A 24,005-nucleotide genomic window follows, 5' to 3' on the forward strand; every position below is an offset into this window, starting at 1 on the left:
TTAAGAAGATTTTTTAAAAAATTCTTAGCCTGGGGATGCCTGGGTGGCTCAGTTGGTTAAGCAGCTGCCTTCGGCTCAGGTCATGATCCCAGTGTCTTAGGATCGAGTCCCACATCAGGCTCCTTGCTCGGTGGGGAGCCTGCTTCCTCCCTCTGCCTCTGCTTGTGCTTGCTCTCTCTCCCTCTCTCTCTGACAAATAAATAAATAAAATCTTTAAAAAAAAAAAATTCTTAGCCTGCAGGCTATCCAGAAACAGAAGATGGGCCAGATCTGATCGTGGGCAAAGTTTGCCAACACCTACATCCCTGATGAGGAGACTGCCTTGCTAACTCAGGGAAACTGTGTTGATTTGTGCTCAGAATAGACCAGAAATGAAGAACTCTGCCTGTGAAATAGCCATGAAACTTCTTGTACCTTGAATCTGTTCCATGAGAAGCTAACAGCAGCACCCACCGTATGAACTCACTGGTGAATGATTCCTCCAGTCAGCAAGTAGTGCACAGACACTTGCGTGTGTGTGTGTGTGTGTGTGTGCGCGCGTGCGTGAGCACAGATGCCCACACGCGTGCACTCATACATCGCAGCTGCTCCCTTCCAAGCCCTGGCAGGTGGGAATATAAGGCAGAGCGGAACAGACAGTCACAGATCTGGGGCCTTCCGTTTGTCTAATTCCCAGGACCAGTCATGAAGTGTTAGGGGAAAGTACGCAATAGGGTATCCGGAAACTTGGGCTGGCGTCTCCACTCGCTGCGTGCTGTGGGGTCAGACTGTCTGGGCCCGACTGCATGGCCAGCTGGGACAGAGCTGTGTGCTCCCTGTGGTCCCGGCGTGGCAACGAGGGGGTGGGGCAGAACCCGTTGTCCCGTCAGTTCTTGGAGAGGCGGCCTCTCTCGTGCTTCTGAGCTGGTGTTTTGGAGTTCGCCCACCTCTGTTACTTGCCACTGTGCTGCTTTCCTTTAAACTGAGGTGATGCTTCTGTGTCCTTTAACCTAAGAGTTCTGACACAGACTCTTAGTGTCTGTGCAGGTAATAATGCAGATCCATGAACCCTTCGATGCGCTGATCTGTTGGGTGCCGCACCGAATGGTCTTCCAATAGTAGTGACTGGGTTCGATTAGGGACCCTGGCGCCAACCCAGGCATCATTTGCACGACGGTTTGAACACTTAATTTGCATGTAATCTTGGGGGGGGCGGACTGTGGATGACTTTATGACTCGCCGCCGTGACTTTGACTTTGTCTGGAAATAACCGCCAATGCAGCAAGTGTTTCGATCCAAACTAGTGGCTTTCTGTGGAGCTGGTTAGCATGCCCTGACTCAGGAGGCCAGTTTGGTGGCCCGCTCTCCCCGCGCCTCCCGTGGGGCCACGTCCCATCCGTCACCAGTGCCTGGCCTGTGCCCACTCTTGTCGGGTGTCACTGTGACCCCAGACACCTCAGGTGTACGGGACAGCCTCCCTAAAGAGTGCCGGCACTCTGTCGGAAAGGTGAGGATTATCCCCCACCGCGGTCACAGAGCCGGTCAGCATAGCCATTAGAACTCTCCCGGAGGGTCTATTAACTCATTTCTGCGTCCCTCCTACAGAGCCCAGCAGAGTGCACTCCCCCTTCCTGTTCGCCGACCTTCCGCCAGGACCGCTAGGAGCCGTGCTGGAGAGTTTTATAAAAACGGGCCCTCCGGCAGTCTCTGCGCCACTGGCCAGTCTCTCCAAACCCTGGACACACTCCTGAATACAGGGCATCACCGGAGAAGGGTGTCTGTGTGCTTGATCAGACAGTCCTCGGAAATAGGGTGCCTGCTGTGGCACAGGCCCCCTCTGCCTTTCTCTCAGCCTTCAGTCTGTCCCTAGACGTGACATCCCTATTTACTCCTTCAGATAAAGGAGAGACAGAGTGTGGTGCCCAGAGGCCGAGGGCAGGCGGTGTGGAGGATCAGCTGCTGGCCCAGTGGGGGCCAACGCTGCATGGCACGGGACCCAGGGGAGAGCATCTGGAAGTAGGGGAAGAGCTGGGAGGGGGGTGGTCACACAAGCCCAAGGTCAGCGCGACCTGGAGGACAGAGCGTCGCCCGGGGAAGGTGCACCTTCGACTGGAGATGGGCCCCCAGGGGCTCTTGAGGCACCGAGAATGCACACACGCAGGGGCCTGAGCGTTGTTGGGGGGGTTGCCTGGAAGGGCATGGGCGACAGAAGTGATCCCGTAGAGTGTTTGCCTCCATCTTTCGTCCAACATCCCCAAACTAATAAAAGGAAACAAACCTGGGCTCAACCAACGGCAGAACTTTCTAACGGGGCAGAAGTCCTGCAGTAGCGTGGAAGCACAAACAGGACCTGGCACACCAGCCTCCCCTCCTGCCCCATCCCCCAGCACCCGTGTGCCCGCACACGCATATGCACACACACATGCACGCGGGCACACACACACACAGGAGGACGAGACGGAGTCCGGGGCTCACGGGCAGCAGGGTGACGCCATCACCAAACGGCACACAGTGCCCACGTGGTCCCAGGAGGCCCTGTCCCTCCGTCTGCCGGCAGGTGACCGTCTGTCCTGCAGCCCCACAGCGAGGGAGTCAAAGCAGCACCCAGATGCCCTCTTGCTGCGAAGGCTGCTTCCAGTAGGACGCCACCTCCCTCCCACCTTCCTTGGCCGCTGCACTTGGCATTGGGGTCCCTGCCACAGTCCGGGCCCCTCCCAACTCCAGCTTTGGTGCCCGCTGTCTTCTCCGCCGGAGCCCCAGCGCCCTGGTGTCTGGAGAACCCTCGCTCACCCACGGTCACGGGGAAGCTTCTCTGACCCTGAGGCCCTCCCCCGGCCCCGAGGCCCTCCCCCGGGGAGATTGCTTCCTTCGTGTAAAGCTGCGTGTGGTTATCCATGAGATTGTGGGGTTAATTCCTATCTCCTAATCTGAGAGTTTGTACAAGGGGCGGGAACGCTTCTGCTCCCTTCCAGCCGCGCCCGCCCCCCGACACAGGAGCCATGTGTCGTTTCCTGTCGCGGTGTCTCCAAGCCGCACACACTTCGTGGCTGAAAACAATCCTTCTGGGACTCCTGGCTCCGTGGCGAACAGTCCAGGCTGGCTGGCACGTGTCCCCTGCCCAGTGGCACGCAAGGCCAGCGCCAAGGTGCCGTCCGGGCCCGGCGCTTCTCTGGAGGCTCGGGCAGATCTACTTCCTGGCTCACGAGGGTTGTTGGCAGAGTTCAGTTCCATGTAGTTATAGGGATCGGGTCCTCATTTGCTTGCTGGCTGCCTTCCGGGTCACCCTCAGCAGCTGGAGCCCCATCTCTGCCCTTAGACCATCCACCTCTGAAGCCGGAGATGCTGCTGCCTGTCTCTTACGGCTCGCCTGGGAGTCCCTCTAACCTCCGCGTCGGCTGCCCACTCGAGAAACTCTGCCTCCAAAAGGCTCCTGTGGTTGGACTAAACAGTCTCAGATAATCTCCTGTTTTCAATGTGATATAACATAATCGCAAGGGGTACCTCATCACTTTTACAGGTCTTTAAGGATTACCCAAGAAAATTTGGCAATTATGAGAATTATTGGGGGCCATTCTTAAACTTCTGCCTAACATAGGAATGAAGCGTGTATTGGGTGGGTAGATGCATGGATGGACGGACAGACGGATGGACGGACGGATGGATGGATGGATGGATGGGTATAGGAATGCATGGATTGATGGATGGATGGACATATAGGTGGATAGATGATTGGATGGATGCATGGATGGATGGACGGATGGATGGACGGATGGGTGGACGGGCAGATGGGTGGATGGGAGAGTGGGTAGATGAGCGGTGGATACATGGATGAGAGAGCGTGTGGGCGGGCGGACCGAGGAGGCACGAGTGGATGGCCGGGCAGACGTGTGGCTGGGTGAAAGCTGCGTAGGCTCTTACTGTTGTGCACAGGTATTGCCAGAGTCTTTTTTTTTTTTTTTTAAATACTGTGACAGCCACAGTAACAGAAGCCCTGACGGATGGCCAGTCACCGTGCAGCAGTGCTAAGACACTTTATCATGGGCCCCCCAAGGACTTGTCAGAGCCGTGTGGTGAGGGAGCACCAACAGTTCGCCCTGCTCTGCAGCGGAGGCCCTCGGGACTGTAGAGATCGGCTCCTGTGCTCGAGGCCACAGAGTAGGTGGTGGGACCAAGAGCCAAAGTCAGCTGGATTTGACCTAAGCCAGCCTGTGGCCTCAGAGTGCAGATCCAGTTTAATTCCCTGGGGGCTTACCGAGCTCCGCCTCCCCCCCACCCCGGGTAAAATAGACGCAGAGGCAGGAGTACCACCATGTCAGCGATCGCACGCCCCCTGAAAAGCAGCTCAGTGTTCCCATGATGCCGCTTCCGTGGGAGAAACCTTGCAAGCTCTCCGGGCCCGTTGGTGGCAGGTACGGAGCTGCGGCGGGGACCGACAGGGGCTGCTCGTGGCCCAGAACCGGTGCCGCTGTCGCCCGAGTCGCCTGTGGACGCCAGCTGTGAGCTGTCGCCCGAGATGCTTGTGCCCACGTTGTCAGACGAAGAAACTCGGGCCCTGTGAGGTCCGGACTCACGGTGGAGCCCAGCCCAACCCTTCGGGCTGCCTCTCCCGTGACCCCATTCCTGCTGTGGGAGGAATTTAGAGCGATTTAGAGCAAGTAAACACTCTATGTTCTGGGTACACAAAGGAGGCTTTCGTGCTGAGATGGGTGGGTTGATAAGATTCGTTTGTGGAAAAGTTTTCAAGAAATCCCAGCGTGGCCGGAGGGTGGCCGCGCGCCTCTCACAGATGCAGAATTTCTGCCACAGCAAATCCACAGGCCACAACCATAGGCCCCTTTGTTTCCGTCCCCTCCCTGGTGACCCTGAGCACAGCGGGCCAGGGACAGAAGTATTCCACAAACAAGGAGGGTCCTCTTCAGCCCGGCCTACGGCACAAATTCCAGGGCTCTGCCTGCCCAACCCCCACCATCCCCCGCGCCCCTCCCCCGCCCCGCCAGCTCCTCTGCAGAGAGGGGCCAACCGGGCCAGGTCAGAGGCACACAGGCACCCCCGGTGCCCCTTCTCCTTAAACCGAGGGTCATGTGCACTTAGCATGGGCTCCCACCTCACCCTTTACTCCACTGGACAGCATGCTTGTCCCGTCTTTTTGTTTATTTATTTATTTATTTAGATTTTATGTATTCAAGAAAGAGAGAGTGTGTGCCAGAGAGAGAGCATGAGCAGGGGGGAGAGGCACAGGGAGAAGCAGCCCCCCCCCAACCGAGCAGGGAGCCCAGCGACTCTGGAGCTCAATCCCAGGACCCTGGGATCCTGACCGGAGCCAAAGGCAGACGCTTCACCGATGGAACACCCCAGGCACCACATGTCGCCGTGTTTTTAGAGTGAGGTTCCGTCCAAGCCTGGCCTGTGGCCATCGATGGAAGGCAGCCCCTTACTGGAAAGGGGTCCTCACCTGCCTCTGTCTCCAGGGTGGGAGCTGGGGGCTCAGGGCTCGGGCAGAGGCAGTGGTTCCCAGATTCCTGCTGCAGAGCCTGCGGGCTGCCCCCTGCTGCTGGCCCCGGGCTTTTCCCCCAGGGGCGCCGGCCTCAGGGTTAATCAGAGCCCCGCAGGGCCACACGCTTGGTGCCCACTCTGGCACCTCTGGCCCCCTCTGTGGCAAGCAGTGGCTGAAAGTCCATACAGAGACCTGGCAAGATGCTCCTTCGGGGCCCGTCATACCCGTGGGACGAAATTTTCTATCCCTTAACACACCTGCATGCCCGGTGTGAAGAACCTTGCTTAGAAACGGGGTATTTCTGGCCGTGGATGGGGGAGGGGTCTTTGCCTCCACCTCCAAAGCCCCCCCCCACCCCCTGTCTCCTGGTCTCAGGCGTCAGGGGAGGGAAAAGGGGTTCCCCAGTGACAGGGTCCCAGGAAGGCTGCCTGGTCCTGCTTGGAGGCGGTTCCGGGCGAGGTGGGGCGGGCCGAGCCCGCAGCTGCGGCTCCGGCGTCAGGCGTGAAGCGCGCCCACCGATGAGAACCGCTCGCCGGCTGGTGTTTAGTTTCGCGCTTGGTTGTAGCAAGTTCAGGGAGCTAAGCGACGCTTCTCTGCTGTCCGAGCGCGGTTTCCTCAGTCAGTCCTCACCAAGACTCCAAGGACAGTGTGTCCCCTCGACTCTGGTGGTGGGACCCTCCCCCACTGCGGAGAGCTCGCACCTCCAGGCCCAGAGCGTTCAGGCAAAAACCCCAGCAAACAGGCAGTAACAGCAACAGAAAATGCCTCCTTCATGGAGTAGCAGCCTGGAAATGTCGTTCCGCTGTAACTGATGACGAATCTCATACCTTCAGTGAAGATGGTACTCTGGCCCAGCCTTGGTCTAAACGGGGGTCACAGTCTCTGAGTCGCGTTTCTCCAGCTCTCCTGCAGTCTCTGCTTGGGGGAACAGAGCGGGTTCTCGCTGAAGGAGCGGGTGTTCGGAGCCGCGAGCGACGGGCCGGCTGGAGGAGGAGGGGGCCCGCGGCTGGATGCCCCGGAAGGCGGCAGACATCCTCCGGACGGTGATGTGCTCATCGACAAAACTGCCTTCCGTAAAAATCCCGAAATAGGAGAGCCGCGCCGCCTGCCCGCCGACGTTAGCGGTCAGGATTTAAAAAGAGCTCGGGAGGAGAGACAGCGTTGTCCTGTTCCCACCTAGAGTCCTGGGCTTCTGGATGGTTCTCCCTGGGCTGCAGGAGGCGATGCCCCTTCTGTCGGTTATTTTGGAAGCAGGGGCTCTTCTGTGAGGTCTGAGGTTCCGTGGCGTGTCTTGAGCTCTCTGCGGCCGCCTCGGTATCTCAAGCTCTTCCTGACTGCAAGGGATGGCGCGTGACTTCAGTCGGCCGCTCGGAAGGACGTGAACTCGGGCCTGTCAACTTGTCCCCGTCACAGAGGACCTGAATTCAGTCAGCTGTGGTGTTCCTGACCCTACAATGGCTTCAGCCGTCTTGGGGATCCTTAAGATATCACCAGGTGAAAACATGGGAGGGAAAAAGTTAAAGCATGAGTTTAAACACAACCAATCGGAGACGAGATCACTGAAGATTTCCTCCCTTTTGTGGCTTCATTCCATAGCGATGGTCCCTTTAATCGAGGTCACACTGTGACTTCGAGCTAGAAACTAAGGAGTCATCTGACAAAGAGGACACGCGGGCGCATTTCGATGTATGGACTTCGTTTTGGGTAGTACTTCCTGAAGGGATCGGCAGCTAGGAAAGCGGATTGTGATCACCCAGGAGAAAACTGCTGTTGCGTGTAGCTGGAAAACAGAGCATGCAGCTTGTCTGAATTCTGCCATTGTGCATTTAGATAAAGTCACCGAGTGTCCCGGCGCCAGCGTCCCCGTCACTGTGTGGATGCCCTCTCTGGCCCAGGAAGGGGCCTGGCTGCCCCATTTAGAACTTTTTCCTGGCAGGGTCCCTGCGATCTCGGGGTCCCTTCTCCATGGGTACGACACAGTATCGAAAGCAGGGCTCCTCGAGGTGTGTGATCCAGGGGAGACAAGAAAGTGGTGCGGGCTGGTCGGGAGCCTTCTGTCCAGCTGCTGCCTGCATGTCTGAGAATGCTTGTTCCTAGCTTGTTGTACAAGGGTTAGGCTTAGGAGTCCCACTGACCCTTAGCAGCCATCGGTCCTCTGGGCCTGAGACAAGATACGGAAGCAGCGACTCTGGGCGGGCTCCTCTGGGGCCGCGGAGACCGTGGCCCACGGTGTATGAACCCACCACAGGGAGGCCGTTCGGACTGCGGGCTGGGGACCCGCTTTATGGAACCAGGAAGAGTCCTAGCTCCTTGGATGAAAACTCCCAGTGACGGAGGACAGACTCATTAAATCAGTTCAGTTGGGGCTCTGTGGGTTTGGGGCCATATATGGGATCTTAACGCAACTCCAACAAACTAGACCTGTACTCTGGGTTTGAGACCTAGCCAGATACGCCCCGAGAAGAGATGCTTTTAGAAGCCAAAGTAAAGAGATGGATGAAACCAGTCTGATCCCTCAAAATGAAAGTCACATTTTATTTTCTGTGCAAATATTTGAAGGATGTCATGTAGAAAAAACACATATGGAGAACTGCTCACAAGAGCTGCTCCGTGGGGAGATGTCCTGGTCGGTGGCAGAGTGAGAGCCGTGGGTCCAAAGTAGAAGCAGCTGTGTCTGGGGGTTTGGGGTGTTTGCAGGGGAACTGGATCTGGATCTCAGGTGTCCCGGAGACCCGGGGCTTCCTCGTGCTTTCCCAGCTTGACCTCGCCGGAGCTCACTCACCGGGCCGGGAGACGGGGGCAGATGGAGTAGCCTCCTGGAAGGAGGGTCCAAAGGTGGCCCAGATTCATTCCACAGCTTCCTTCAGAGATGCCTTTCCTGGTCCTGCAGGACAAGATCTCCTTTCTGTAGTGAAACTGAGCGAGGCTTTGGCAGTTACGTGTTTTCTCTTGACGCTCTAGCGGGCATTGTAATAACTTGCCCAAGTCCCGAAACGGAGAGAGGGAGAGCGTCTGCCGCCCCAAGGGTTCAGCACATCCCTGGCCCGGGAAGTCCGCCCCGCCGTCTGGAGGGAACGGCACACAGAAGCAAAATAAAGCGACAGCGACGGCCTGGGCGGGCAGGTCTCTACTGCACACTTTACAGGGTCATATTGGCAAAACCACTTATCAGCTGAGTTGATGATGGCTTTTCCTTCAGCAGCCGTCGGTCCTCTGGGCCCGAGACCGGGCCTCTGGGCCTCATTGAAGACCTGATCGGCCTTGAATATGAAACGTTATTCAATGACCAAGTGAAGTCCTTGTTGGACAAACCCCTTGGTGTAGTATTTCCGGATTTCTGCTCAGAGGAGAGAATGAGAAAGTTGGCATGGTCACGTCTTCCCAGTAGAAGTTTCTCATTTGAGTTCAATTTAACAGAGGGACTTGCGTTCACAGAGATGATTCCTGGTCGTTTATTCCGGTTCCATGAGCGGTGGAGTCATGCTCCAAGTAAGTGGATAAATGACGCTGTTGGCACTGGCCTGGCATTTAGAGAGAGGCGCAGGCCCAGGAGGTCAGCCGGGCTCGTGCCCATAGTGGCCGCACCCCGCAGGCTCAGCATGGCATGGGTGCAGCTTCCCAAGTCCATGCAAAGGGGCGAAAAGTGCTGGGTCCCCACCCAGCGACAGCATCTCCAGCGGGCAGGAAGCAGCCCTTACCCACTGTAGCGGGTCCGTGATGCTCGGCAGGTCCGAGGTTGAGCTCTCCTCCCCAGTGAGTGCACCCGGCAGTGGGGGTGAGGGGGCAGGACCCCCCAGTGCACTCTGTGCTGTCATTAAGATGCAAACCTGGGTATCTGGACAGGGACTAACTCGCCTCTCCACCAGCCTGCTAAGGAAAGCAGAATCGGCAGCCATCCTCTGCCGATTTCTCCGGTCGGGCCGTGGCTTGACATCTGTACTTTTTCTCCCCTGCACACACGCATGCGCGCGCACACACACACACACACGGGCGTGCACATGTGCATGCACGCACACACACGTGTACACACTCACCCGTGTGCACACACACGCACACATACACATGCATGGTTTGGATGGAAGTTATTCATGAAATTTGATTTCCATGGGTGCAGTTAGGAGAGCGTGAGATACATACTCTGCTTTGCAAAGTGGCAATATTGGCCCCTGGACGGAACAGTCGGTTCAGCACCTGCCTTCGGCTTGGGTCATGATCCCAGCAGGGGATCCCCTGGGATGCGATCCCAACATTGGGCTCCCTGGTCAGCAGGGCGTCTGCTTCTGCCTCTACCGGGCCCTCCGCCTCCCCCACTCCGTGCTCTCTCTCCCTCTCTCTCACTCGCTCGCTCTCTCTCAAATAAATAAATGAAATCTTTAAGGAAGTAAGTAAACAAAAATAAAAAGTCGTAGTATTTAACGATAGGACAATAATCCCTTTGCCATCCCATTGTTTGAGACAGTCTCGGGGTACGGGTGCGTGGCCTGCTCTGGTTATAGAGGGCGAGTTTTCCAAACAAGCGAGGAGAAGGATGTACCCCGAGCTCCTGTGTGCTCAGGGGTGGCCCATCTGGCCGGAGTGGCGATACAGGATTCCCGAAGTCAGCTTGTTTTGGGGTTCAGCCCTCCCGAACGTGTTCGGCCAGCACATGCCCCTGCTGTGAGTCGGGAGTGGCTGGCGTGGCTGAGCAGGGCCTGCAGGGAGACACCCCCTCCTGCACCTGCAGAGCCCACGTGGTGCAGCCGGCTCTCCTGTTGGCGGGGCTCACTGGCGGGGCTCCACACTCGGCCGGGCGGCTCTCTGCTAAGGCCGTCTCTGTCCCCGCAGCCCCGCTCTGTGAAGCAGCTGTGACCCACGTGTGGTGTAGCTGCCACTTACCCGCAGTGAAGTCTTCCTCTTAGACTCAAACACCTGATTGCAGGTAAAGCCCGTCGGGGCAGGAAGAGCGGGTGTGAGGCCCCCAGAGTCGCGGTGTCCCCATCGCAGACCTGGGCCAACATCAACTTCCCCACCAATTCCTGTGTAACACTCCTGCGTCGGTTTCCTCATATGAACAGAGGGACTCCTAAAACCACCTGCTTCTGGGACTGTCCCTACTGAATCTGGAACACCCAGGCCAGGCAGCAAAGGCCTCCCTTCCCGGGGCTCTGGGTGGCCTCTCTCTCAAATAAATCCCCGCGTGCCGGCACCTGTTGGAGCGAGAACGGAAGAACAGCCGAACCTCTGCCAGGGGCACGTGGCCGTGGGAGCCACTTGGGGCCTGCACGCGGGGCGTGGACCGGAAGGCCTCGTGCAGGGGCTTCCAGCAGCTGTGGGTAGAGGGAATCCCGCAAGAGAGGCTGGAGTCTACGGACCAGCAATGATGGTGGAGTGAAACCCCAGCAAACAGTGGCAAAGAAAGAGTAAGAGAAAGAAAGCAAAGAAAACGGGGGAAAAAGGGAAGAAGGCAGTCAGTCAAGTAAGATGCAATCCAGGTGGAGAGGCCTCAGGATTTAGGACACCTGCCTGCCAGGGCTCCATGGGTGGGAGACAGCCGGACTCACAGGTGGAAATGGGGCCACCGTGACCTCCGGCTGGAGCCTTGCTCGGGTTCTGACCTGGGTGAGCCTTGCTTAACCGCACGCACCGCTGCCCCAGTGTCCCCATCCTGCTTGGTGGGCGTCTCTGTTCCAGAAGCCACTCTGGCGTGAGTAATGTCTCTGTTCCTTAGAGATGCCCCGGGAAGCCATTCTGGGATTTTAACAGCCTTGCTTTTGGAAGTCCCGGACATTTCCCACCAAAGTTTTCTGGAGGTCATTCTAGCAATTGGATTGCGGTGGGCTTTTTTTTTTTTTTGTAAAGAAGTTTTATTGCAAATCCTGTAGAATTTGAACAACGCCAGAGCATCCTAACCACGCGTCCTGGCAGAATCCAGCCCATGCCTCCCTAATCGTGCGCTAAGCGCTTCACTCCGTAGTTAGACTCGAAATAAAAACTCGGCATCGGGCTTTAACTCAATGAAAGCTGATATTAATTGACAAATTAAAACTGCTCTCATCCCAACCTGAAATGCTGTACATCCACAGATTTCGACCGTTCCCCGCGCCCCTGTGCTCAGAGAAGCTCCTTTTAGGACACGAACGCCCTTCTCTGCGCCTCACAAACAGCCCTATTCAGGGACACAAAGCCCAACTGTTGTACATGTATTAGTATTCAGATGTGCTTGTGTTTCGTTAATGCGTTTAATTATGTACAATGTAGCTTCTGTTTCTCTAGCACATTTGCATTAATTCATATTAGCCACAGAGTATAAAGCAGAGCTAGAGGTTCAGACCCTATTTCTGGAGCAATGTATACATTAGCCACGCGTCCCTGCAAAGGCCTAGAGCTTGACCCCGGCCGTGGGCTTGGCCTGTGGCTGCGAGGCAGGGAGGCATTTAGTAGACATATTAGAAATAATCGTGCTCTTACGGGTTCAGGTTCATCCGTGGTCGGAGACGACGGGCCGTGCTCTACGTGACGTGTCCCTAAGGCCTGGGTGCACCTCCCAGCCGCGTGCTGTCCGCAGGGGCCTGAGTGAGGTCACGGTGGTCCCAGTGCCAGGTGTCTGCCCTGCACTCTGTCCCTGGCAAACAGTGAGGACACACGTTGGGAGTGACACCCTCATCCTTGGAGACGTGGGTGATGATCGCGTCTGCCTGATGGTGTCCTCCGTGGGGCGTCTCCTGACCAGTGTGGTTTTGGTGAAAGAGCGAGGAACCATCTGCCTTTTGTGACCGACGTGTCCGCGACCGACGTGATCGCGACCGACGTGTTCACGCCCGATGTGTTAGCGAAAGTGCGTGTTGTCGACACACACACTTCCGAGATGATGAGTGACGCACTGAAGAGGCCGCTGCCTCTGCCGGCTCCTCCCGGCCCCCGCGAGGGGACCTCGGTGGCCTCACCTTCGTCTCTCCCACGCCGTCCGTCCCCCCGCCTGTGCCCACCTGCAGGCCCAGCCACCTTCTACCCGGAAGCCTGGTCCCGCCCACTTCCCACAGGGGTCTCTGGTCCCTCTTGGAGCCTGCCTGGCCCCTGAGGCCTGTGCAGTTGTGACCAGGCGCCCGGGCCTCCCACTCACCTGCTCCTCTCACCAGCCCTCCGGCTCCAGGCCTCTGGCGTCCAGCCCCTGGAGAGGCGCCGCACTCCGCCCCAGTGTGCCTCGGCCCACCCATGGCCCACCCATTCCATCCGTCACCGGGCCTCCCTGAAGCCCCTTACCCTGCTCTGTTGGCTTCGCTATCCCAGGTTGGTTGTGAAGGTCCACAGTGTATTTGTGTCCTGTGCTCAGCCACACGAGCACAAACTGGGTGATTTATAACGACAGGAATTTCCTCTCTCACCCTCTGGAGGCTGGGACCCGGTATCCGCAAGGCTCCTGCTGCCGGCCCTCGGGGAGGACCCCTGCCTCTTACCTTCTGGCGTCCCCGTGTCCCTGCGTCCCCATGTCCTCGCCACCATCACACGGCCTCTGCCCTGTGCGTCTGTGTCTCCGTCCGAAGTCCCTCTTTCATACGGACACCAGCCGTGTGGTGAGGCCCGCCTCCTCCGGTACAGCCCCCTCTGACCATGCTTATATTTATAAAAAACCCTATTTCCAAACACGTTCACATGCACAGGGACAGGGTATTAGGATGGGGACCTGCCATTCTGGAAACACTTCATTTCATAACGCTCGTTTCCATCAGTGTTCCCGAGACAAGGACCACACCTTGTTCAGTACTGAAGCCCAAACACCTCGCTCGGTACATCACACTTGCTAATGGTGGAATGGCCCGGGGGGGGGGGCGGTGAGTGACCGGGTGGCTGGGTCTGTAGATGGAGCCGTGGCTGGTTAGGGACGCAGGTGACTCAGCAGGTGGCTGAGCAGACAAAGGGTTAGGTGCGCGCTGCTGTTGGGTAAGTGTCAGTGAGCAGATTGGTGGTATTTGGGTGGATGGATGGATGATATTAAGGAAGGGGGAAGGAACCCACATTTTCTGTAGGTAAGTCACTAGGGGTGCTGTGGAGAGGACGTGCGCTTACACCTGACTCGCACCTTGAGGGCAGAATGGGGGTACGGCCGTTCTGGAAGGAAAGGCTCTGTCTGTGTCTGTGTGTGAGAGCTGAGGGACGGTGAAGCCCATGGAACAGGCGGTTCCCACTTCAGACTTGACCACTGTGGCTGCTCGCGGAAAAGCCACATGGGAATGTCCTGAATAAGCAGTTCTCTGGAGCAGGAAACGAAAGAATCCTAAATGCCCGTCTCTTCAGGGCATGCATTGCAGAAAGACGTGGAAGTTCCATTTTCATCAAGTACGCTAAAAATACTTCGTTGCGTTGGGCTTGGGCACCGGGGGAGCGCCCCGCAGTCCTGGCCTGTCCCCATGCGGCCATGGGAGAACCCGGGGTGACGGCCTTGTCCACGCCGGCCGCTTCCGTGGGAAGCAGGGTGTGCTTGGCCTGGAGTGCCAGATGCTGAGGAAGGGACGCTGAGACGAGACCCACAGGTGGGATGCTTGGTGCAGGTCGGGCCCTGCCAGAAGCCATCGGGGCTGCCGCCTGGCCTGCCGGCCCTGCTCGCGCTCCGGGGCTTTGGTCGGAGACAGGCAGGTCCCTCCCCCTGGAAGAAAGCGGCTTTGTCCCTCGCTCTGCTTTGCACGGCCCGGGTTCATGTCTCACTGTTGTTTGCAGGGGAGGCAGATGTGGAGCAGAACAATGGGACCCCCTCTCAGGACACGGCGGTGACAGACTCCAAGCGCACAGTGGACCCAAAGAATGCCTGGCAGGACGCCAACCCAGCTGACCCCGGGGGCCGCCCCCACTTGATCCGCCTCTTTTCCCGAGATGCTCCGGGCCGAGAGGACAACACCTTCAAAGACAGGCCCTCGGAGTCAGACGAGCTCCAGACCATCCAAGAAGACAGTGCCGCCACTCCCGAGGGCCTGGATGTGATGGCGTCACAGAAAAGACCCTCCCAGAGGCACGGATCCAAGTACCTGGCGTCAGCGAGTGCCATGGACCACGCCAGGCACGCCTTCCTCCCGAGGCACAGGGACACGGGCATCCTCGACTCCCTCGGGCGCTTCTTTGGCGGTGACAGGGGTGTGCCCAAGCGGGGCTCAGGCAAGGTGAGCTCTGAGGAGTAACTGGGGGCACAAGGGACGTGTGTCCACGTTAGTTGACGAGGAAAAGGAAGGAGAGTCAGCAGGTGAGCCAAGCCACGGCAGAGATGCCGGCGGAGCCCCTCGGCCGTCCGGCTGCTGGCCATGCTGGCCGTGCTCGCGGCCGCGGGTGGGGGCGGGAGGGGGGCTGCGTCTCTGCTTGCGCTGCATTGCTGCACAGCTCGGCCTCTGTCCCCTCCCGTGGGGGACGCTTTCAGGATGTGGCCCAGGAGGGCGAGAACATTCTGAATTCTGCCTCTCCGGGGGGTGTGCTGTGCGCATCGCGGACGTTCTCCGTCCTCCGGTGTGTCGCACTCGGGGGCTCCGTGGCTGATTCTGCTTCACGCTTTTGGGGTCAACATAGGGTTGTGCTCATTTTCCTCAGAGTCCGTGCTGCCAGCTTTGCATTGTCTTGCAACAATCGTGCAATTGAGGACTTCTGAACAAACTCAAAATTTAAATTCGCCTTGAGCAAATTTTGTCTTTTATCCCAGTTATTTAGGGGAAAGGGCTGGAGGGATCCTTGCGTGTGCTTATGAATCAAAACCGTATTATTTTGTTACTGCATTAATTTGAAGAGAAAGTCTGTGAAGTTTCACTATGTAAATGTTCCGTAGCTACAAATCGTATCAGGAGGGAAAAGGCTCCCACCGTAGCCCAGTTCCCAGCCGCGGCCCCTGGGGGGTGGCGAATGGGGCATCTGCGGCGACGGTCCGCCAGAGGGCTGTCCCAGGCGGCTTTGCTGCAGCAAACACATAGTGTGTCCTGCGCCTTTTTCGGGTCTTGTCTTAGCTGGTCCTTCGGGCAAGAGAGGGTTTTTCCAAGACAGCCGGCTCATTGGCTGTGCTCACAAAACACAGACGATGCCGCTTTCCCTCTGGCCACGTACACGCTGGCCCTGAAAGTCTTGGGAATGTGGATTCTTCTGGGTGAAGTAGGGAGCAGGGGCCTGACTTGCAATTTTAAAGGCGTTTCTAAAATTTGCTTTAGTCTCTGACCACAGTTTTTTAAAATTCCTGATGATGGTGAAATTGCACATAAACGGGAGGGCGGTTTGGCGGCGCCGGAATTGGGGCTCCTGGAGGCTCAGGGGCGGCTCGTGGGTCCCTGGCATCTGCCTCCAGGTGCCATCGTCTCTCACGGGACGCCTGTCATGACTTCTGGCCACTACCAGTTGCTGCATCTTCAGTCCGCTTTCCGCTTGGTTCTCTCGGGGTCTGTGTTTGTAGACAGTTGCTTGGACTTTGGGTCTGTCCTCACCCTGACATGGTGGTCACTTGACCTATTTCTGACGCTGCTGCTGCGCACAGTAATCAAACCGCACCCGACTCTGGCTGCCGGGCTGCCCCTCCAAGGCCTCCTGTGCATGTGGCTTTGCCGGTTTGGGAAGTTTAAGCTCTTCTGCTTCACTCAAGGAGCAGGTGAACATTTACACTGTGCAGAAAAGAGTAAACCGCTGTGTAGCGCATATTATAAAACAAGCTTTGTTTCGGTGGTTATGGTCTCAATTAAAATGGTGAATGCACTGGTATCAGTCATTGTGACTTTACTTCAGAACGGACACATACACCTGCGTGAACGTGGATACGGGTTTTTCCTCCTTTATGTAGAGTTCCAGCCGCGGTTGCTTTAAGGCTCTTATCCCTTCTCATACTTTCAGAGAAAAGATTCATCTCAGAAGTAGGCATCAACTTTGCAAAATGGCGTTGTCCGATGATCAGGGAGCCAGAGGAATCAGAATATTTGCCAGGATTTTTAAAAAATGAAAACCATGTTTAAACAATTGTTTTAGGATTTCTGAAATATCAGTTCTGTTTAATACTGAATGTTGAATAAAGCAGATTTGAAAATGAACAGCCTTGCCTTGTGGTGCCAGAGAAACCCGTTAGTTTTGCACGCGTCGTCACATAGTGGCTTCCTGGAAACGCAGGCCCGCGATGCCTTCCCGTGTGGGAAACTGGAAACTGGTGTCTGTTCAGAGCCTGCATTCTGCTGTGGACTCTGTTTGCTCTGAAACACGGGAGATGTGAGCATCAAGCCTTCTCCGCCCAGGCCCACATCCACGGGGGCCCTGGGATTCTGGGGACTTTCCGGGAAGCGGCGGGTGATTTTGTGGGTTTATTTCTCTTCCTGCTCTGCTCTGTGTGCATAGAAAGATCTTTGGATCAAAGCTGGAGAAAACAAGAGAAGCCAAGGGCCTGATTAGCATCCCTAAAAGCCCATTTCATGCTTCCATGGTTGTCGTTCCTAGACAGTCGTCTCAGGTACACAAGACCCGAAAGGGCCCTCCCCAGGCCTGAGCGTCAGCGGCCCCACCTGGCGAGTCAAGTAGCAGGGGGCTGGGGGGGAGCAATTACTCTGTTTGTCCATCTGCAGTAGGTTTTTCCTGGAGGAATCTTACTGGGCCCCTGGGAAGGGGGCTGTCGGTCCTGGGCCCTCTGCTGCCCCCCTCCCCCGAGGCCACGCGGGGCTCCTCCCCTGCCCCCATCCTCGGAATGCATGGCCACGCCCACCGTCCGTCCTTCTCACCCCCCTGCTGCCGGGAGCTGGCCTTCACGGAAAGAGCATTATGACGTCCTGGAGGGCACGTTCTTTTGGGAGCCGTGGATGGAGAACGCATTCACGGAGAACGCGCTCCCTGGTTGAGGGAGGAAACAAGGGCTGTGCTGTCGTTTTCCAGAGAACGGGTTTCCGGCTCCCGGGGCTGTGGAGCTCAGGGGCAGGGGGCAGGCCTTTAGGATGAAGGAGAAAGTGCGTGCGGTCTTTGTGGACACAGCCCGCCCGCTGCCCCCTTGTCAGACCTCACCCCCCACCTTCCACCTTCCGTGGCCCCGCGGGTGCGGCGGCCAAGGCCTAGACCAGTCATCCGCTTTGGAAACTGCCCTTGTTCCTTCCTATCTGGAAGGGGTGAGGTTTTATGAAATAACTAAGCTGCACGCACGGATGTGCCCCCGGGCCGTCCCCAAGTAGGAAGGCTGGGGACAGGTCACTCTCTCGTTTCTCCAGACGAAAGCTGGTCCCCACACATGGCTGTGTCTGTCTGTCCTGACTTCACAGCGGAGCCCCCGGTACACTGCTCCCAGCCTCCCGTCCTGCGGCACTCAGCGTGGTTCCTGTGCCTCTGACGTGGATCATACAGGGTGAAAGCCGTTTGTCGTCTCCCGCTCCGCGGCATAATCGATCTCGTAAATTAATCACCATGTGGTGGTCCCCGGTTTTCTCTCCGCTGCATCTTCATTTAACACGTTTTAGTTCTGCCATCACTTAATTCTTCGTTGTTGACATGACATCCTGATTCTGTAGCTATGTTCTGCAATCCTGTGGGGACTGCAGTGTTGGGAGGCGGCAGGAGGGATGGGGCAGGAAGCTGGGGAGCCCCCCGGCCATGCGGTGCCTGACCCCCCGAGTCCGGGGCCTGGGGACCCTTACAAACACCCTTTCAGCGGAGAACTCCTGCCCCCAGGAGCACGGCCACGCACACGAAAGCAGGTTTACTCTCCGTGCGAGGCTGTGTGTCCGTGATCTGGCTGTCTGTCCATCTGGTGCATCCCTTTGCCAAGAGGTTCGTCCCGGCTCTCTCTAGAGAACTTGCGAGGTGGCAGGTGTGTTTCCGGCAGTGCTTTCTGAGACTCCCCCCAGGCACGTCTCTGTGAAGCGTCGGCGCTCTGGTCAGCTCTGGGTCAGCGGCGTGGTGGCTGCAGCTTACGCCCGTCGTCCCCAGACCCTCCACGTCCAGGGTCCCGTGGCTTCAGTGGGTGAGATCCACGTTCAGGCGAGTGGCCCTGCTCCGGGCAGTCCTGCACACCCCTGTGTGAGTGACACCGTGGCATCAGGTCCTGTGTCTTGATGGCGAGAGCCTCCTGCCGGGTGTCTGGGCGCCTGCTGGATTTTGTGATCAGCTTCTGCTCCGTGTGCGCTTCCTCCTTCACGCACTCATTAAACCTTGTAACAGAACAACGGTGGTGAACGGACCCCACGTGAATCTTTCAAGTTGTCCTCTTTGGGGTCCCCCCTGACACCCCCATGAAGTGCATTTGTTACGGGTGATCTCGGGGGCTCCTGACGGGACGCCCCACAGGTGAGTGTAGGGCTGGGCGCCGCCCCCTCGGCACACGGAGGGCAGCATCTCACTCATGCGGTTTTGCATGGAGATGTTCTGTTCTGTTCTCTCCGGGGACGGCTCGGCGTTCTGGTCCGTCCTGGCTGTGCTTATGCCGCTGGCTGGGTTCGGTTTCGTCGGAGCGCGCCGTGCCGCCCTGGGGTAGTGTGGGTGCGGAATAGACTCTGTTCTCCCTCGGTGGGGGGTGGGGGGGACACAGCCCACTCGGTGGCGTTTCCCAGGCGACGGGCACATGAGAGACCCACCCGCCCGTGCACCCTGTTGAGGCTGTGTCCCGGCACCCTAGGAACCCGGGGAATCCGGATACGGCAGGGTACGGGATCTTCCCAAGGATGCCGGTGAGCACGAAGGTCATGGATAAGGTTGGGTCTAGGATGAACTAGAAGTAAAAGCAAATACACAATTAATTTGGACGGGTTCCCCTGCCCTTGTCCTCGCTCACTGCCCACTGCGTCCGTTCGCAGCATGTGCAGTAACAAACGCCACTGGTCTTCCTCGTGGTCGAAGGAGGAGATGTTGGGGGAGAGGCAAGGCTGCTGGCTGATGGCGAGCTGGGGCTGACCTCGGAGGGAATGTGTCCCAGGAGGGAAGGAACATATCCCAGGCAGGAGGAGTCCCCACCCAGAGCTCCTGTGAGCCCTTAGGAACCGCAGAACCCGCAGAAAGGGTAAGAGTGTCTCTGTAGGTCCCCCCGCCCCACTCTGAACTGCCCGAGCCGTCCTGCTTCAGAGGAAGGCGTGTAACGGTAGGAAGAGTTCCAGCACCAGGACCTCTTCCGAGGGACCCCACCATGAGGGCTCCTCTGAGACGCACGTCTCACCCCTGTCCCCGCCAGCCCCGTGGGGCGCGCTCAGTGCCCGAGCCCCCTTCCTGCACCTGTATGGGAGGTCAGGCGAGCACGGCCACTGGAGTGCCAAGTCCCTCTGCCATCACCTGAGGAGAGGACGCCCATCTTCCCGCTCCTCCCCGTGCTGGGGTGGGCGGCCTGCATGGCCAGCAGCCCTCGTAGCCCCGAGTGCCGGGGATGGGGGGAGGGCGGGTAGCTTGATGCCGATCCCCAGAGCAACCTGGAAGCAGCCCAAGGAGCTGGTCCCCCTCATTAAGAAGGGGCATTGTTTTCAATGGGGGGGGGCATGAATTAGAAAATTCTTCTTGGCCTTTTGGGCAAGAGTATAACGTGGACCTGCCCATCGGCCACCTGTCTGCCGGAGGGACGGGGGGCTCCCAGCCTGTGGGGACGACCAGGCCTCCTCAAGGCAGAAGCCAGCGCAGCCTCGTCCCCTGAGATGTTGACATAAACAGTTGTCTCCTCCGGCAGAACTCCGTGCCTGGGATTGAAGTCACCAGTCCGTCCTGCTGGGACAGAAATCGCGGCTCCCACGTGGGGAGGAGCAGGGGTGGGGTGTAGGCGCACTCGCCCCAGATCCGCCTCGGGAAGCCCCGTGTGCAGTTCACAGTAACGCTTCTGGACACGCTGACGTCCTCCTGTGCGTAACCACAGCTCACTGCACACACAACCCACCAGTAACCTGTTTTATAAAATCCGCGTAATCCGCAGAAGCTCACGACATCTCCTAAAATCCTTCGTGTCGGTTTTACCTCCTGACCCCGGAAGGTGCCTTCTCTCTCCTTCCTCGCTCTCTCTCCCTCTCTCTCTCCTTCTCTCTTTCTCCTCCACGTATCTCCTCCCACGAAAGCTGGGAGGGCCGACAGAGAGCACAGCGACCCTGGCAGACCCGCGGCGCTTTCTCCCGTAAATCCCATACAGAAGCGCCCACACCTGCTGCAGGAGAGCGAAGCCCGTCCCAGGAGAGCTGGGAACCTTCTCTACTCCAGTGTTGACTTGACAAGCCCTGTAGCATGTCGCTTAGGGCTGGAAGGTGCTTCCTCCGCTTGTCTGTCCAAAATCTTACAGGTCTGGCGCCTGCTCCAGTGCTAAGAAAATTGGGTCACGTAGTTGGGCTCAGGGCTCCAGAACCTCCCCCTAAACCTTTCTTCTTCTTCCCTGTTCTCTGACGTTCCTCTCCCCGGAGCGCCAGGGGCTCCTCCTTCCGCTGTCCCCTCGGTGGTCACCGCCGTCATCCGCACGCCCTCACCTCTGACCTCCATCCCCCACTTACCCTCCTCACCGCGCAGGGACTTGCCACGCCCGGTCAGGAGGGGATGTTTGCCGGAGGACTTGGGGGCTCTGCCCGCGGCACGGCATGGACTCAACGGCCACTCTGTGTCCCCCTGGCAGGTGCCCTGGTTCAAGCAGAGACGGAGCCCTGTGCCCTCTCATGCCCGCAGCCAGCCTGGGCTGTGCACCATGTACCAGGTAAGACGTGTGTTGGCCCCGCCAGGCCCCTCCCGTCCCCCCGGTCGTGAGGGCTGCATCTGCGCACACGCCCGCCCACGGGCTACAGCAGGGCTGACGCGCGTGGGGGAGTCCCATTTGTGAAGCGAGGGGCCAGCTCCTCAAGGGAAGCTAGCGAGGGTCCAGGTGAGAAGGCTGAAAACTCTCGTTCGGGAGGCCTTTGAGTTCTCAGGCGGGGGACGGTGCAGGTGACGACCGCCAAGGGCCAGGTCTGGGGCAGGGGCAGGGGAAGAGCCCCCGGGGCCAGCCAGGCCTCAAGGCTTTACGGCACCAGGACACAGAGAGTCGGTCACCACCGTGACATTGAGTTGACCTTGAAAACCAGCGTCTGACATACACTGAGCGATCGCTAGTTGAATTATTTTGTCACATGATGTGTGTCCTTGGGGGTTTGCCCCCACCTGGGCTCGGCTGGGTCGCGCTGGAACGGAGGGCCAGCCATCAGCGGTCCTGGTCTCCTGCTCCGGGCACGGATGGCGAGGGGAGTAGGGAGAGGCGCCATCACCGCAGCGGAATCCCAAGTCAACCAGGAGCCCCAGCGCCACTTACGCACGGTGGCAGCCACCCCACGAGCTGGCGGCCACAGAACGACGCTTTCGGGTGACGGGGGGCCCCCGAGCCGGGCCCCCGCATGTGCCACCTGGGAAAGCGCCAGGGCTGAGAACCCGTGCCTGGAGACGATGGACAGCGCAGCGAGCGCACCGTCCGACACGCCTGTGGACCGTCCCCCCCGGAGCGTCAGCGGGACAGGCTGGGGTCCCGCTCCTGTGGCCACGCACTCTGTAGACCCCTCTCTCCGCGGCTCGTTGGTCAAAGCAAACGCCCTGCCCCGGGGGGGGCGGTGCTCCCGGACGACAGCGGGCCCCCACGGGCCACCGCGAGGCCGCTCTGCGCCTCCGTACCCTGTGCTCCCCGCCACCGACAGACGGCTGCTGGCGGAGCAGAGGAGGGCAGGGCTGTGCTCTTCGGGTCACGCCGGAAAGCTTGGACTGTGCATCACTCTCTTAAAAAACGACTTGGCAGAGAAAAGGTCCCACCCTGTCCTCCCGCTCTTCACCCCAGACTGACCTCTGGGCGTGCGTTAGAGTAACCTCGCGTACAAGAAACTGTCTGCGGGACCCCGTCTCCGTGGCCGCCGGTGGGCACTCTGTAAGGGACAAAGGACACCCTGGGGGCTCTGGTTCATTTATGGACAGCCCGTAACTAGTAGGAACCCCAAATGGGACTTGGGACTTAGAGGAACATCCACGAGAACGTGGAAACACGCCCGGTGCCGGGCGGCTGTGTGGGTGTGGGTGCGGCACACGCGTGTTCTCGGAGCGACAGGACGTTGAACACAGAGCCTGAGTTGAAACCAAGGGCAAAGCCGGCACACAGCCAAGCCAGTGGGCGCCCCTAACTCCTTACCGTGCACACCCTCCGAGGGCCTCAGTGGTCCACGCGACCCGTCCCCACCATGCACAGCTCCTTCCAGGAGGCACCCTGTGTCAGGGGTGCCCGGAGGGCAGGCAGGTCGGGTCTGGGAACCCCAGAACCTCCCTCCTGCAGGGAGCGGCACTTCCACGCTGTTCTCGCACGGAGAGAATCAATAAATCAGGATCTTCTGTCCTCTCTGAGCAAGAGCTTCTGATTATTTGGAACGTCTTCCTCCAGCAACTTGGGAACCGTCAAGAATAGAACCCCATCTTGGGGTTCCTCCAGCAACTTGGGAACCCCAAGAACTTGGGGAACAGTCAAGAGGCTGGTCACATGGACCAGAGAGTAGACCTCACGGCACCCGCCACGGGCAAGACCGCGGGGACTTGCTGCACTAAATGGCTTCAGAGTGCACCTGTCTGAGAGTCTGGGGCAAAGGGCTCTTGAAACAGGCTTGCGGGGGGTGGGGGGGCGGATAACAGCCGCTGAATCCAGCCCTCAGCCCAAACCGCTGCCCCTCCCCCTGGATTCGGGGACTCCAGGCCATGAGCAATGCAGAGCAGACACTCCGTGGCCTGACCTTCCAGAACACTCCTCCTCCTCCGTGTATCCCCTGAGTCTCTCTGCCTCTCTGTGCAAATCCACCAGGAAAGCTAGGAAAGCGCCAGCCACCATGACCTCGGAGTAACCATCAAAGGACACATGGGTTCCACCGTTGTCGGTGGCTTCCACGAGCCACATCCGCACCAGGAATTCTCTGATGCCAGGGGACCCAACAGTGTCCTGGAACTACCGGAGCTCGGCTTTTCTAGGGGTGGAAGGTGACCCTGCAGGAGGGAGAGGGGAGCCCATGCAGGCAGGTGGCATCATCTTCGGGAACCCGAAGGCAAGCGGGAGAGGTGAGGATGCCAAGGAGAGATGGACGGAGAGCAGGGTGCCGCAGGGCAGGCCCCCAGGAAAATACCAAATTCTTTCATCTTGTGTGTCCTGCTCTGCGCCCCCGGCCCCATCTCCCTGCATGGGGTCCCCATCTCAGGGGCCTGTGTGAAGCATGACGCTGTGGGTATGCCGAGCCGCACGCAGGACACTCGGTCCCGTGGCCGACCCTCCCTGCGTGGCCTCCCCCTGAGTCCTGGGAGCCAGTGAGGAGCAGCAGCAGGACAGCGTCCATCCCAACAGCCCCTGCTCCTAGTCTCTTGGAGGCTGAAGGACACTTCATCCAGGCCTCCCTGGCTGGAGAGGCCCAGGCAGCCCCCACGCTCTCACTCCAGAGTGCCAAGGAGCCAAGACACCTCACGCCACGGACCAGAGCCGAGTTAGAATCAGAGACACGGGCTGCGGCTTGGCTTTGACCTCTGGGCTCCCTTTCCTCGCCAGAAAAGCACCAACAACAGCGAAAGTAGCCTTCTGTGCTGCTCACACCGTGGGGAACCCGTGCCCCCGCCCCCCGCAGCCCTGAGCACCTCTAGGTCCGGTGTG

The 24,005-nt window shown here is 58.6% G+C and overlaps 1 protein-coding gene across 4 annotated transcripts in view; it reads left to right on the forward strand.

Annotated features, from left to right (window-relative positions):
* Positions 1–24,005, forward strand: part of LOC122902800 (myelin basic protein) — a 104,316-nt gene that overhangs the window by 57,757 nt on the left and 22,554 nt on the right. For 2 of the 4 annotated variants that reach the window (XM_044242788.1, XM_044242789.1), the window contains exons 4-5: positions 14,165–14,601; positions 20,994–21,071. In XM_044242788.1, the coding sequence (XP_044098723.1) occupies positions 14,165–14,601; positions 20,994–21,071 (515 nt within the window). The remainder of the gene's footprint in view (positions 1–14,164; positions 14,602–20,993; positions 21,072–24,005) is intronic. The other 2 variants (XM_044242791.1, XM_044242792.1) reach the window with 1 other exon arrangement.

The sequence above is a fragment of the Neovison vison genome, chromosome 3 (genome assembly GCF_020171115.1).
Source record: "Neovison vison isolate M4711 chromosome 3, ASM_NN_V1, whole genome shotgun sequence".
Taxonomy (NCBI): Eukaryota; Metazoa; Chordata; class Mammalia; order Carnivora; family Mustelidae; genus Neogale; species Neogale vison.